General features: G+C 39.4%; 2 protein-coding genes across 5 annotated transcripts in view; one reads left to right on the forward strand and one right to left on the reverse strand.

Moving 5' to 3' along the window:
• The window catches only part of LOC135110984 (serine protease 33-like), an 84049-nt gene extending 78093 nt beyond the window's left edge, over positions 1-5956 (reverse strand). The window contains exons 1-3 of the mRNA XM_064023786.1: positions 5919-5956; positions 4489-4591; positions 1750-1818 (exon numbers count right to left, since the gene is read on the reverse strand). The gene's annotated coding sequence lies outside the window, so the exon portion shown is untranslated. The remainder of the gene's footprint in view (positions 1-1749; positions 1819-4488; positions 4592-5918) is intronic.
• LOC135110982 (probable tRNA (uracil-O(2)-)-methyltransferase) lies at positions 90-7540 on the forward strand. Of its 4 annotated transcripts, XM_064023779.1 has the most exons (12): positions 95-420; positions 1058-1205; positions 1756-1848; positions 2033-2077; positions 2257-2804; positions 3154-3276; positions 3743-3936; positions 4426-4674; positions 4963-5556; positions 5890-6075; positions 6797-6935; positions 7419-7540. In XM_064023779.1, coding segments are annotated over exons 5-12 (2025 nt in total). In that variant the 5' UTR covers positions 95-420; positions 1058-1205; positions 1756-1848; positions 2033-2077; positions 2257-2266; the 3' UTR covers positions 7421-7540. The 4 variants fall into 4 exon arrangements, with proteins under 4 accessions (XP_063879848.1, XP_063879849.1, XP_063879846.1 ...); XM_064023778.1 differs by lacking the exon at positions 7419-7540 and having other exon boundaries at positions 90-420; positions 3746-3936; positions 6797-6996; XM_064023776.1 differs by lacking the exon at positions 7419-7540 and having other exon boundaries at positions 6797-6996.
• The last annotated feature ends 7290 nt before the right edge of the window (positions 7541-14830 follow it).

Consider the following 14830-nt stretch of genomic DNA (forward strand, 5'->3'; position numbering starts at 1 on the left):
TTCTGTAGTGGGGTTATATGGAGATAGGAAAGAGGTATTATAATGTGTCGAATGTTCTAAAAGGTTCTTCATACATTACTGGGAAAATATGTAGTGTCAGATGTCAGTAAAAATATAACCCAAGAGACAACTGACAGGTGACTATGTACAACCTAAGAAGCGATGCGAAGCGGAACAAGCGGTCACAAGAAGAAAAAAAGGAAGAAAAGAAGAAGAAAGGAAAATAAAGAAAGAAAAATAAAGAAAAACAAAGAAAGAAAATAAATTAAAATAAATAAAGAAATTAAAATAAACAAAGAAAAATAGAAGCAGAAGAAGAAGAAGAAGAAGAAGAAGAAGAAATGAATTGAGTGCCGTTGTAAAAGCCATCACAACAATACGTAAGGGTAGCGGCGAGAGAGAGAGGGAAAGATACCACAGGTACGTAAACAGCAACACATGGTGCTTAATTTATAGCCACTACCATCACCATCAGCCAACATGCACATCAGTTAGCCTAGTAGAAGACAGTTACACTCACTGACACAAAGAATAGAGACGTAGATAGGCGTCAGTGATATTCTATCGTGCTGAGGACTTGGGGCCTTTCCATCGTAAGAATTAATGGCATGTTTGTCATCAGTCTACATGTCCTATTATTAAACTGATGATTATAGAGGGTTCTGTGGGTATGATTTGCTAACTTCCAGGCATTGACCATATATTTGTTTATTTATTTATTTTATTTATTTTTATCGTGATCTACGTAATGAGGTCAGCAGTATAATTAATTAACCCAATGATATAAACGCTAGTGTTATTTCATTGTTGTCCAATATGACTGTTAGGATAAAGGTCCTTCCCCTCAAATGTCTAAGCATTACCTCAATTACTTAGACTATTGTACTTTTACTTATCAAAATTTACATACCATTTATAATGATGTACTCAGGTGCCATTTGTTAATTTCTGTAGTTCATTTAGTTGTACATTTTGTTAGACATGAATATCTTTGTGATGGATGACTGTTTATATTAGACTAACTATATTTTCACCACATGGTGTTTCCTGCTTTTAGGGACAAGAAGTAAATAATGGTTCACCTCAGCAAGCTTGTGTGGGGAGCCTCCATTGAGACATCGAAACAGTTATATAAGCACCTCCTTAAAGAATGCAAAAAACTTCCTAGCCAGTCTCAGAGTTATTATCGCCACTTCATACGGCAGGTAAAAATTGTGCATAGCGTATTCCTTTGTTGTAGCTGTTGGGATTAACAAGACGCTTACCTAAGTCACACAAGATGTACCTGAGTGTGAGAACTATTTTAGTGAACTTGAAATTTTTAAGTTTTACTACTACACTTAAAACTCCTGCAGTATGAGTAAAGTGGCATTACTATGGCATGGGAAATCAGGGCATGCAGTGTATTAAGATGATGGGAAAATTATAACAATTTTGTGCAGGATAACTAATAAGAACATATTTTCATGATCCTTTTTATATCTGAATTGTTCAAGTTTGTATGTGTGAAAATTTTTTACCTTATCCTATTATTAAGTACCTCTAAAAGATACCCCATTTAATTACATTTAAAACAAATGTAAAAAATACAGTATATGCTAATAATTTTGCCTCATATGAAGGTTCTCTATTTAATAAAGTGCATCTTACATATATACATAAAAAGTCAAAATCAACAGACATAGAGAAATATACAAGAAATGTCACTTACAAGAATTAAATCAAACCACCTGTCTGTTTCACTCTCACCTGCAGGGGTTCATCCAGCACTCAGATGAGACTGATCCTGAGCGGGTGAAGCAGATCATTGCCAGGGCTCTGGAGGATGGAAAATGGATTGTTAAGAAGGTAATAACTGTGTATATAAAACTATTACAAACTTACTAGAAATGCTCATATTCAGGCAGCTGTGTCAGTGAATGAGAATGTATGAGCACAAAGATGGAAGAATAATAATCATGAATGCACAATCACAGCACACTTCCAGTTTGTCCTGTGATTCATTAAACAATCACATTTTTCCCCTTTACAGTATTCAGAGAAACAGAAATGAGGACACTCAGCCCTAAATCTACATGTAAGTCTAAGTATTTGTATCTTTATTTTATATATTCCCTAGAAGCTGTGTATATACTGTGAAAACTATTATGATCCAGTGGCTGTACTTCTTAGATTTTTAATGTTACTTGTATAAGTACAGCAACATATATGAATAAATTAGTAAATGTTATATTTTCTAATATTCTTCTGTTCTAGAACATCCACAATGGAGGTCAAAATAGAAGAAGTACAAGTGGAGGCAGTTCCTAACCAGTTCTGGGGAGCTGTAAAAATTTTCACTGAGAAGCCACATGTCATAAACCGAAGGATTTGTGGAACTGTCAACCTGTGGATTGGTGTTTGTGAGGAAGACTTCAATAGGGAAGAACTGACTAAATCTTTGATTGAAATGATTGAGTCTAATTGCTGTGATACACAAAACAGTGATCAAAATGTGAAAATTAGTGACTGCTCTGATATTCAAATAAGTTTGATTCAAAAGAAATTGGAAGATTACTGTTTCAAATCACTTTCCCTGTGTGATAATTTTAAATCAAAAGATGACCATGATGTCCTGGAAATAAAAGAAAGTGACACAGGAAGTGAATCACAGCATGACAACATTTCATCTTGTCAAGAAACAAAATGGAGTATCCCTTGGGAATATTTAGCCAAAGCTTCATCAAATAGCGTTGCAGTAATTCGGAAAATACTCCCTAAACAAGTAGACAAATTTGCTGCTGCTGCTGAAGTAATACTGTTGGGTATGTAAAGCTGCTTCATGCAGCACTGTGTGAAGGCTTAACTTTTGCATCATTTTCATGATGTTTGTTCTGTAGTCAGAATGGAAAAGAGTGTAAGAGTGATGAAAGCTGAAGTGTGTCCTACAGCTAATTTACTAGTTTGTGATATGCTATACTGTGCAGTAATGGGGCATGTTGAAGGAATTAAATACAGGGATGAGTTCACTGTAGAGTAGAGAATGAGGTAATGAAGAGCTAGTTATAATTGATAAACAGGCTGTGTAAAATATAGAGAAATCAGTTTCTTTACCTCAGTTTAACTTGAAAATATAAAGAAACAAAAGCGTTATCTGGAATCTCTGTCTTACAGATGGGGGAAGGAAAAGAGCATCTTACATGACAGAGACAAAGTCAGCTCAGCCATCCATCACTCCAAAGGTCAACTATTCCATTTCCTTATCTGCCACAGAAATCTGTATATCATACTTCAAAGGTATATTAGCCGGTGGCAATGAAGTTATACTTTCATTCAACTTGAGAATATTTTCTTTTGAATTTCTATTCTTGTGCTCATCCTCCACAAGCACTGTTTCTCTTATACCAATTCCCTTCTTTGTGTTAATAAATGTTTTAGATGTTTTAATAAGCATGACTTTAATGTAGTCTCCAATTTTCTCATTGATATTTTTTTGTAGTCATTTAATTAGCCTTTGGCTACATGTATGAATAATGCATGTGGGCAAATTTTCATATTTATTTTCTCCATCTGATGTAGAAATCACTAATTCTATCAGACATTATAATTTACTTATTTACTTTATTTTATCTTATATTTATTTGCTGCCTGCATTTCAGAATATACTGTATTGAAGGATGCTTAAAAATAACATGCATCATTCTCCTGGAATGTGCTTTTGTGTAATTATACGGCAGTGATTTATTCATTCAATTCCTGACAGAAGACAAGCAGGAAGGGGAGGCCAGCGTGCTGTGGCTGAAAAAAAATGTTCTTCCAAAAGTGGTTAAGTGGGCAACTGAAGTGTCAGAAGACGGACATGTGGAAGACCGAGGCTCCCTGCGACTTATTGATGTTGCTGAGTACAATGAAGTGTATCAAAGGCTGAAGGTTAAATATGGGAAACCTTTAGTGAAGGTAGAGTGTATATTGACAAGTGCATAGGCTACAGTTTCTAAACAGAATAATTTTCTATGACTGGCTCATCCTGGAAAGAATTAGCAACATGTCAACAAATAAATTTGCTCTGCCACTCTTTCCCATGAAATCACTTCAAAAGCATGATTTGCTGTTTTATATTGTAAAAATTTCAAATGTTCACAAGTTGCTTTTCCACATCTTTCAAATTATTTACATTTTTTTTTTTTTTCTAGGGGATTTCTGAGATAGGAATAAAGAAGTGTCTTAGGAAAGATATGAGAAAAATTAACAACTTCACCAAACAACAATATCATGTGTTTAATAAGACCTTAACATGGAAGGATATATATATATATATATATATATATATATATATATATATATATATATATATATATATATATATATATATATATATATATATATATATATATATATATATATATATATATATTGAATGAAATGTATGGTTTCTTCAACAAACAGATGTGGCCAGAAGTGACGGATCCACTAAAGTTTGTGTATGAGGACATCTCAATAGCTGCTTACCTCATCCTCCTGTGGAAGCAAGAGAGGCAAAAGAAAGGCCTTTCTTCCCTCCAGACCTTTGTAGACCTTGGCTGTGGTAACGGCCTGCTGGTGTATATTTTGTCTGGGGAAGGACACAAGGGACTTGGTATTGATTTAAAGAAGCGCAAGATTTGGGATTTATTTCCAAGCCATGTAAATTTAAAGGTATGTTTATGTTAATGTCTAATGCAGGTTAAAGAGTGAATAGGTGTTCTGAATGTACATTTATGAATATAATTTTGATATCCATTGGCTGCAACAAACTGTTATAGGCATGTACCTTATAGATAATGATACATTTACTGCATGAATATTTTATTTGTTCTGAGTGTTTTGAGTGACTATATTATATTCGTTACATATATAAAATATTTGTTTTAAAGATGAGCAATAATAGATATATAATTTTGTAGACTGTACTAGTTTTATATGAAATTTTCCTTATCATGACAGATAGATGCCATTGAACCATCAGACAAGAATCTTTTTCCTGACTATGACTGGCTTATTGGGAACCACTCAGATGAATTAACTCCCTGGATTCCTGTGATGGCTGCAAAGTCTGGATGCAACACCAGATTCTTTGTGATTCCTTGCTGTGCTCACGACTTCAGTCAAAAGTACCGAAGGAGACACGCAGGCAGGAGTCAGTATTCTGATTACCTAGAGTATGTGCAGGAGGTTGGTGCAGTTTGTGGTTTTGAAGTGAAGCAGGACAAGCTAAGGATTCCCTCAACCAAGAGAATATGTATTGTTGGTGAGGAAAGAAACAATGAACCTGAATACAGCAACATTTCAGAAAGAATTGATAGTTTTATTAAAGAAAGAACTAATATCATCCAACAGTCACCTGATGGGACTAACGAGAAAGGTAATTCTGTTGTTGGTGAAGGAAATTCTGTGTCTAACAGTATGTGGACAGAAAATTTTAAGGCAAGGGAAAGTGTACAGCCAGTCAGAAATTGTACTCAGTTGAAGAGAAGCATAAGAGAGGACATAATATCAGCTATTGCAGGTGTACTTCTTGAGAAAAAACACCTAGTAGAGGTAAGTACTTAAATATAAATTTAGTAGTTACCTTAAGGCTGAAAAAAAGACTTCCCAGAGAGGGAGAGAGAGAGAGATAGAGAGATATGGACAGCTGCACTTAAAAATGTTCTGTCGTGATAGCTTCATTTTGAGAGTCAGATAAAAATAAAGAAAAAAAATCACTTCTATATCAAAGGAAGACTGCATAACCATAACAGTTAATGCTCTCAGTAGCACTGAACTAGTAATTTGCTTACTAATTTTTTACTAACTGTTGCATCTCCTTTCAGGTGTTTACTTTGCTTTCACTTTCAAATGAAACATGACACTGAAGTTCATATCTTATTTTAGGTTGATGTTGGAGATGATGTGAGTGTTACCTGGGACCGTGGAGGCAGCATAGCCCTTGGTGACCTTGCCAGACGCTTGGACCGTGATCTTCTGGCTGCAATGAAGAAAGAATGTGGAGGATTACAAACCCTGTTGAAAAATTACAGATACATTTTCAATATCTCCAATGGGGAAGTTAGCCTTCAGGTATAGTCAGCAAACTAATCATTTGCTCGTTCCCACATTCAATAATTATTATTATTATTATTATTATTATTATTATTATTATTATTATTATTATTATTATTTATTTATTTATTTATTTATTTTTTGTTTACTGGGACTATTGCTGTTTTTTCCTAATCACCAGGTATATGAGTATATATCTCCTTGTCCCTCCAAGCCAACCTGTTTCTGTGACTTTCTCTGTCAGTATTATTCTTTTTATGCCCTTGTATATCATTCATGCTTCACTTGTATTTCCCACATTTATTATGGCCATGACATTCTATTTTTTCAGCTTCTTTACTTTTCAACATTCTGCCATTTTGACGTTTTTACTTGATCTCTGTTGTTCCATCCTATTCATCTTACTCTTCTTATCCATCTATGGTGCAATCTCTTTACCTTATTTTCCCCAAAAACCTTAATCCATCTTTTTTTGTTACTGTCTTCAAGTACTAAATTCAGTTTTTTTCTTACTAACTCAGTATTTCTCTTTTCCCTCTTTCATTACATGCAGTAACAGATTTCTTTACATTGTTCTCAAGAGGTTTCTTTTGCTTCCCTGCTGTGTTTGTCTGTTTCTCTAACATTTGTCCATCTAAACTGAAAGCTTTACCTTGTTCTCTTAATAAATACACATTCAGTATTCAGTAGTGTTAACTAAAAGACACATATATTAATTCTTCTGCATTTAATTCCTCAGGTTCCTGAACCAGCATGGAAGAAGACTGCCAGCAATTTTATGAAAACTAAGCTGTGTTGGTTCCATGAAAACCATGGCAGTGGTTGTCCTCTGCCTGCTGATGTCTGTATGTTTGCACACGGTGAAGAAGATATGCGATGTAAAGGGAATTCCTAATGTTTGATTTGTATATATTACTGTAAAATAAATGTTATAATTAACTTTTTTTTTCATACTAGTGTTAAGTAGTTTTTTTTCTCATTAGGGGACTCAACCCCTTACATCAACCCAGTTTGATTTTACTCCATTTACAGATACAAACCATCTCTTGTAATTCACAAATCCTTCTATTTTACACTATCTTTTTCTACCAATACAAGCTACATTTTTTCTCAAATTTTACTTGTCCATTTTGATTATAAAATATAAAACTTCGACAAGATTGTAATAAAAGTAATTATTTAATTTCTGCGAGAAATGGCAGTACATACAGCATAACTATTACATCAATAGTTGCATGATATCCAAAGATTTATTCCTTGACCTGCTGTGTACGTATCCCTTTTATTGATTATATATCTTCCTTAACATAATTTCATTGCACAACAATACTCTGTGCGGTAAATCACAAAATTTTTGACAGGAAAGACGTGCCATGGATAGGACCACCTCAGAAGCCCAAAACCCCAGCCAGTACGAACCCGTTTGTGGGCGTGTGAATGAATACGCGAGCTAGTTTAAATGGATGCGTTCTACAGAAAGGAGCTTAATCACACTGATAACCTTCAGAAAACATCGCTCCCAAGGCCAATTAAAATATCAATATAGCTCCTAAATCCCGTTTCTTTGCGAGATCACACCTTCCTGACGAGAGAGAGAGAGAGAGAGAGAGAGAGAGAGAGAGAGAGAGAGAGAGAGAGAGAGAGAGAGAGAGAGAGAGAGAGAGAGAGAGAGAGAGAGAGAGAGAGAGAGAGAGAGAGAGAGAGAGAGAGAGAGAGGGAGGATACAATGAAGAATAACGAGCTTTATGACCAATTCACACACACACACACACACACACACACACACACACATATACACACGCACGCGCGCGCGCGTTTGGAAACCTCAGGTTAGTCATACCCAATGGTAGAAAAGAAAACTATTAATAGAAAATGGAAACAATTTACCGTACGCTCGCTCAAACTAAACCCGCCAGCAGGTCACCTCGCTGATCTGTGCACTGGTCCATCAACAAGTCACCTCATCCCTGAGTCACTACTGCTTGGTAACCGTGTGTAACGAATTTCTTTTAATTATGCTCAGACTAGCCACTAAGTGGTCCTGTTTGTCAATGAGTCAGTCAGAGCAACCACACTAAGCTGAGCTTTCCTAGACATACATACAAACTGTCATAGAATTCTCGTCTCATGTTTTCAGGAAACTTGTATACGTAGTGTATAGTGTGTGTGTGTGTGTGTGTGTGTGTGTGTGTGTGTGTGTGTGTGTGTGTGTGTGTGTGTGTGTTTCCTTCTTGTTGTATGATTTGTCAGTAAGATCGTGGCGATCCTGATATTATGACTAGAATAGTTTTGGACAACTTTATAAGTTTAAGAGGTGCTTGGCTATTAGAATCTTGTGGCGTCTTGACAGCCTGTACGCCGTCTGGTTAGGTGACATCGACATTCTCCTCTCGGTGGCACGATAGTACAAAACCAGACTGGTTATATCAGCCCTTAAGTGAACAACAATTTCCAGTTCTTCAAAGGGTAAGTTAACTCTGTGTGTTACTCTTCAAAATGTAAATCTCATGCTACTTAGTGTGTCACCTTCCGCCCAGTGTTTGCTGCCTCACCGCTTCTCTCGGACTTACAGCAAGACACGCGAAGGAAAAAGCCTCCTTGTAGAAAAGAACATAAATGTCATGGGCGACAAATTCCTCTGAGTAGACGGCACTTTTTTTTATCATTATTTTAGTTAGGCAATGATTCTGAAGGAACAAAATTACCTAACATGCTATTAGTGCTGTAGAATGAGTACAAATTCGTCTTTGAAAGTATGAAACACACACACACACACACACACACACAGACACACACAGGGGGCAGGGACACCGCTGCTACGTGGCTTCAGCAGGACTACGGGTGAATCTCTGAGATTAAAGCCGACGACGACCCCGATTACTCACCCCTTGTTGCCGGCGTCCAGCGACCGTACGGGGGGCGGGGCGGGGAGGGGAGCAATGAGCGGCGGGAAACGGCGTTCTCCAAAGGGCCTTCCCACGTGGCATTTGTGCGTATGTGTATGTATTCACAGGGTAATAACATGAGAATAAATTTACAATATAATGAATACGGCAGTCAGTTAATATTGTAAGTAAATAACATCGTAACTGTAACATAAACATCACGTTGCGTTACTACATTTCATTATCACGTGATCAACGGATACGCTCTTTGACACACACACACACACACACACACACACACACACACACACACACACACACACACACACACGGATATGGCGGACAATAATAGTAACAGGAGCTAGTGGAGTGTTTTCCCGAAGCAGCAACACCTCCCACACACTTTAACCGCCCACTTACCCTCCGCCGCCCCCGCCGTCGTGTCTCGCGCCCGCACCTCACCTTTAAGACAGCCGCCGTGTTGTGAATGAACGAGTGGCGTCCGTCTTGTGGTTCTGACGTCATCACGCTGGCGGAGACATCACCACACGCAGACTTGAGGTTCCTGAATAGGCAAACAATGTAGGCAGGCATGCACTTTGTCAACCACACAGTCTCTCTCTCTCTCTCTCTCTCTCTCTCTCTCTCTCTCTCTCTCTCTCTCTCTCTCTCTCTCTCTCTCTCTCTCTCTCTCTCTCTCTCTCGTAGTTCATACATATATTTGTAAGGATCTATATGTGCATGTGTATGAATTTTCAACTCAACTGTATGCATTTTTAATTTCTGTTGCCAATAAAATCAGTCAAAATATTCTCTCTCTCTCTCTCTCTCTCTCTCTCTCTCTCTCTCTCTCTCTCTCTCTCTCTCTCTCTCTCTCTCTCCCTACTTTAACCCCGCCAGCCAGCCAGCCAGCCAGCCAGCCAGCCAACCAGCCAGACAGCCAGCGAGCTAGCCAGCACCATCGCGTATTATCTGTAATTAATAACTGACTGAGACATAAAAGTATTGTAATTTCATGCAGCACTTACTCGCCCCAAATAGACATTGCATAAATATAATCCAGCGCACTGTCTCATATTTATCACTCTATCCATCAGGGGCGAACTGGAAACACAAGTCAAAGTGGCATTCAATCCATTACCTGCGTCATCACCCGCCGCTGTGCATCCATCGCGTCCCCATCACTTTTGATAAGGCTCGGCTATTTTTTGCCTCCCCCACACCCTTGACGCAAAGTGAGTTATCGCAGGCAATAACATCACGAGGTATATATACAATTATGGTGTTATTTTAGCGGTAGAAAATGTGTACGTGTGTGTGTGTGTGTGTGTGTGCGCGTGTATCTTCATTTATACAAGTTGCATCGTTCATTCCTTTCGTGTCTCTCTCTCTCTCTCTCTCTCTCTCTCTCTCTCTCTCTCTCTCTCTCTCTCTCTCTCTCTCTCTCCTTGCCTACCTCCCTCGCCGCCACCCTTACCCACCGCTCTTTTTCCTCGCCGCATCCTCGCTCACCACCCATTCCTCCTCCCTTCAGAGCGGTCCCTCCCGACGCTGCTCCCCTCGCCATCCCTCGCACGCGTCCCAATCCCTCGTAGGCCAACACAATACACGCCAAACACGGCAACATTACACTGTCGCACGTCCACATCTGGTTTCCTCTTTCGTCCTTCACGCCGTCTCTTAATTTCGATGGCGGTCTATCTTTAGGAGCTACAGAAGAGTACAGCGCCGCCTCGAGACTCACGCTAGGGGGACACAGACGAAGCCGGGAACTTGAAGAGCGAAGCCTATCGAGCACCCACCCTCATGTTAAGCCCCACTGCGAGCTAGAAGGGTCTAAGTTACAGCTGCACCTAGTTAGCTCCTTGCAGTCAGTCGGCGGGTACTCCCTCCTGGATCTTCGCCGCGTTACGCCCTCCAGGCCTCCTCCGCTCCGCCGCCCCTAGCAAATGGGATCAGATAATTGATAGTATCTTTTATAATGGCTTTAGCGTGCAATAACAAATTCGAGCGCGGCCTTTCTGCATCGTTACGACAAATTGAATCGCCGCTGATAGTCAGAGTTACCGTCACAGAGGACCTCCCTGTGTGTGTGTGTGTGTGTGTGGTGGGCGGACGGAGCTAATGGCCATCACATTATAATCTTAAGCCTCGACCCCCCCCGACATCCTCTCAATGTCACCCTCTCTCTTTCCGCATCTCTCTCTCTCTCTCTCTCTCTCTCTCTCTCTCTCTCTCTCTCTCTCTCTCTCTCTCTCTCTCTCTCTCTCTCTCTCTCTCTCTCTTCATGGAAAATTGTATAACTTTGATAAACCTACCTACACTGTTTCTTCATTTTCCTTCTTTATTATCCCTTCGCTTCTCCTCCTCCTCCTCCTCCTCCTGCTTCTTTTTCTTTTCCAGTAACCTGTTCCTCTCCTGTCCTCACACCCTCGTTGCCTCTTGATTATTATCATCGCTATCAGTTTCACCTTTACGAAAAAATCCATATATCCATTATGATACATTTTCTCAAAGACTATCAAACAATATATACCTACACACACACACACACACACACACACACACACACACACACGTCTCCTACCCTCTTTCTGTCTAAATCTTTTAATCAAAGCTTTTCCTCTCTTTTTTTTTCCCTTTTCCAGTATCCTGTTTCTTTCTCGCCTCCTCCTCCTTCTTCTCTGTTTCCGTCTCCTGTTTATCCAACTCGCTCCCTTCTACCTCCTCTTCCTCATCCTCCTTCCGCCTCTTCCCCCCGCGCGGATACAAGACAAAAACCAAAAACGTTAAATGGTCAAAAATATTCTTTCAGCCATGTTACAGTTCAGTCACCCGTGTGTGTCTGTCTGTGTGTGTGTGTGTGTGTGTGTGTGTGTGTGTGTGTGTGTGTGTGTGTGTGTGTGTGTGTGTGTGTGTGTGTGTGTGTATGAAACTCCTTTACGTCTATGTGCATTTACTTTACTTCTATCTTCTCATAAAATCTTTCCTTCCTCCCCCTCCTCTTCTTTCTTTTCCCCGCCCACACACACACTCACACACACACACGCAGGCGCCAAAGTGAACCGCGATCACCAAGCCTTCCCTTTAGTTCCCACGCAATCCCTTTGATTCTTAAGCGACGCCATCATTGCGAGCGAAGCAAAATAGACCACAGGATCTGAGGGAAAAATGAAAGATAAAAATGAAAGAGGAAGAGAGAGAGAGAACAAAGTTGTTATGGAAATGGTAAAAAAAGGATTAGAGAGAGAGAGAGAGAGAGAGAGAGAGAGAGAGAGAGAGAGAGAGAGAGAGAGAGAGAGAGAGAGAGAGAGAGAGAGAGAGAGAATGCAGTGAACTCAATTTATCCTTTAAGTGGCTCTAACTATTAGCATACTATTACAATCACCTGCTTTCACATTCTCCCCTTGCTTATTCACTGTGGCTTCCTCTTCTGAATGGATATGCATGTCTTTAACACCTTCACGCTACGAAACCAGCTGAAATATTGACTTTTCCTCCTCCTATTCCATGAATCCCCATTTTCTCCGTCGCTTCCCTTTTTCCTCCCCCTTCACATCTCCTGCCCTTAACTCCCCTCTTATCTCCCCTTAACTACTTTACTCTTCCCTTCTTCTTTCCCTCCCTGCGTCACCCTTTTCTCTCTCCCGCTGCCATCTCGCATCCTCCCCTCTCGCCCCTCAATAGTTCAAAGCCTAATGCCACGCCCCCCATTATGTCACTATTTGTCAAACGGAACATGTGTGTGTGTGTGTGTGTGTGTGTGTGTGTGTGTGTGTGTGTGTGTGTGTGTGTGATGTTGCGAGTACGTAGCAGGTAAAGCAAGAATGGTATATATTTGTGTTCCTCCTCCTCCTCCTCCTCCTTCTCCTCCTCATTTTTGTTCTCGTCCTCCTCTTTCTTTTCTTATTAATACTTTTATTTTTATTGCTACTACTACCACCACCACCATAACTACTACTACTACTACTACTAGTACTACTACTACAATTACTACTTTTCATATACTTATTCATATGTGTGTCGTTCTTTTTTTTTTTTTATCTAGTACCATTAATATTTTTCTTTGCGGGATAACTGGCATAAAATAATTGCACACACACACAAAGACCGTCATTACCACAGCACAAAAGATACTTCTCCTCCTAGTGAGTCCGTGTCTCGTTTCTAGTAATGATGGATTGCATACATAAGCTCAATAAACAAGGTGCAAACATTTAAAGAACAACCAGTAGATGAAATGAGAGTGACCGCGGCAGACCATCTGATCCCACTGGCTTACGTTATACCAGACGAGTAGAAATCTGATGCTGAATGGCCAAAGCAGACTGCAATAACAAACTGTCTTCAATAGCTTGTGTCCCATCACCCGTCGCTCCCAACTCAATTTACCGCATCCAGGTTACACGTGCGGAGTCAAATTAGCATATCCCGCGATCTCCACCAATGATAGTTATACCGCAAGTTCCCAGAGAGTAGTTACTGAAGGGAAAATAGTTAATGAATATGACTCAAGCTTGCCTATCCCGCGAGCACCACCAACGATAGTTATCAGAATCTCCCAGAGTTGTCATTTGGGGGGAAAATTGACAATGTTACATATGACTCTAGGCTAATCATCCGCACCACCATTACACGTCCATGGTAACCTTGTAACTTCCTGTGCCTTTCTGTCATCCCTATACTTACATCCATCTGGTCTCTTAACCGTTTCAATGCTATGGGCGTCCTTTCTTAACATTCAAGGGCATACGAATGAAAAAGAGAATCGAAAGATATCGTTATCTTTTCTCTGCTATAGAAATATTTAAGAGACTGTAGTATAAAACATAAAAGTCCAAAAAAATGTTGCAAATAGTCAAGGAAAACATTGTCCGGCAGTGAAACGGTTAAAGTTCCCAACTGATTCTGCCTCAATGTGATTCCTGAGTCTATCCGAGTCATCTAACGCTCTATCTATAAACCGATTTCTCCCTCATTTAAATCGAAACATCAAGACTGAACCCGTTTCTTTCCCTCCTATGCAGCGCCCTCCTCGCCGCCAGAACCCGCGATTTCAGTACTCACACCGAGCAAATTTACTTACATTTTCCATAGATACAAACACCTGAACATCCCTGACTCTATTCCATTTTACTAATTTCATGTTTGATTAAGGAGCGTTTATATTGTTTGTTATATATTCTTTATAAAATCAGCTTTAAATCCGCTCGTTTTTGTGTTTCTTCATTAGTTAATGTAACATACAGTCATCTGCCAACTAATACAAAGCTGTTGGTAACTAAAAGAGTACATTTGGAAATACTTTAAGTACACGTAGATTTATAAACCCGTTCAGTGTATGCGATGGTAGTAAACTCTCTCGTCTCTCTCTCTCTCTCTCATCTCTCTCTCTCTCTCTCTCTCTCTCTCTCTCTCTCTCTCTCTCTCTCACACACACACACACACACACACACACACCATCCATCAACCTTGACCAGTCTGCCGCAGAAAACAAACACAAAAACAGAGGCAGCAGCTGATTATTTCAAGGCGAACAATCGGAAGAATGACTGATGGCAACAAAAACTAGACAGATAAGAGCACAGTCTCCTCCAAAAAGAAAGTTTACCCACAATGACTGGTAGTGGTAATGCAAGAATATCATGAACGGAGCATATCTTTCAGCCTCCAAGCAGAGCATTCTTCACTTCCACTGCTATGGTCGTCTTTTATCAGCATTCAGATCACTGTAATAAATCGTTTGGACTGACATGAAAAAAAAAAAAAAGAAAAAGAAAAAAGAAAGAATAAGGTTAATTTCATCTTTGACAAGTTTCAGAAGTTCCGTTTTTAATAGACTGAAGTACAAAAATAAGTCTTTTAAAACCCTGTAGATGGTTATAGAA

The sequence above is a fragment of the Scylla paramamosain genome, chromosome 21, assembly GCF_035594125.1.
Source record: "Scylla paramamosain isolate STU-SP2022 chromosome 21, ASM3559412v1, whole genome shotgun sequence".
NCBI classification, from domain to species: Eukaryota; Metazoa; Arthropoda; class Malacostraca; order Decapoda; family Portunidae; genus Scylla; species Scylla paramamosain.

Bases quoted from the DNA above. Each gene is read 5' to 3' on its own strand.
- LOC135110982 (XM_064023776.1), top strand. From the start codon at position 2,267: ATGGAGGTCAAAATAGAAGAAGTACAAGTGGAGGCAGTTCCTAACCAG. The intron at 3,277-3,742 runs GTATATTAGCCG...AATTCCTGACAG, and splicing joins CTGTATATCATACTTCAAAG to AAGACAAGCAGGAAGGGGAG. The intron at 6,076-6,796 runs GTATAGTCAGCA...TTAATTCCTCAG, and splicing joins ATGGGGAAGTTAGCCTTCAG to GTTCCTGAACCAGCATGGAA.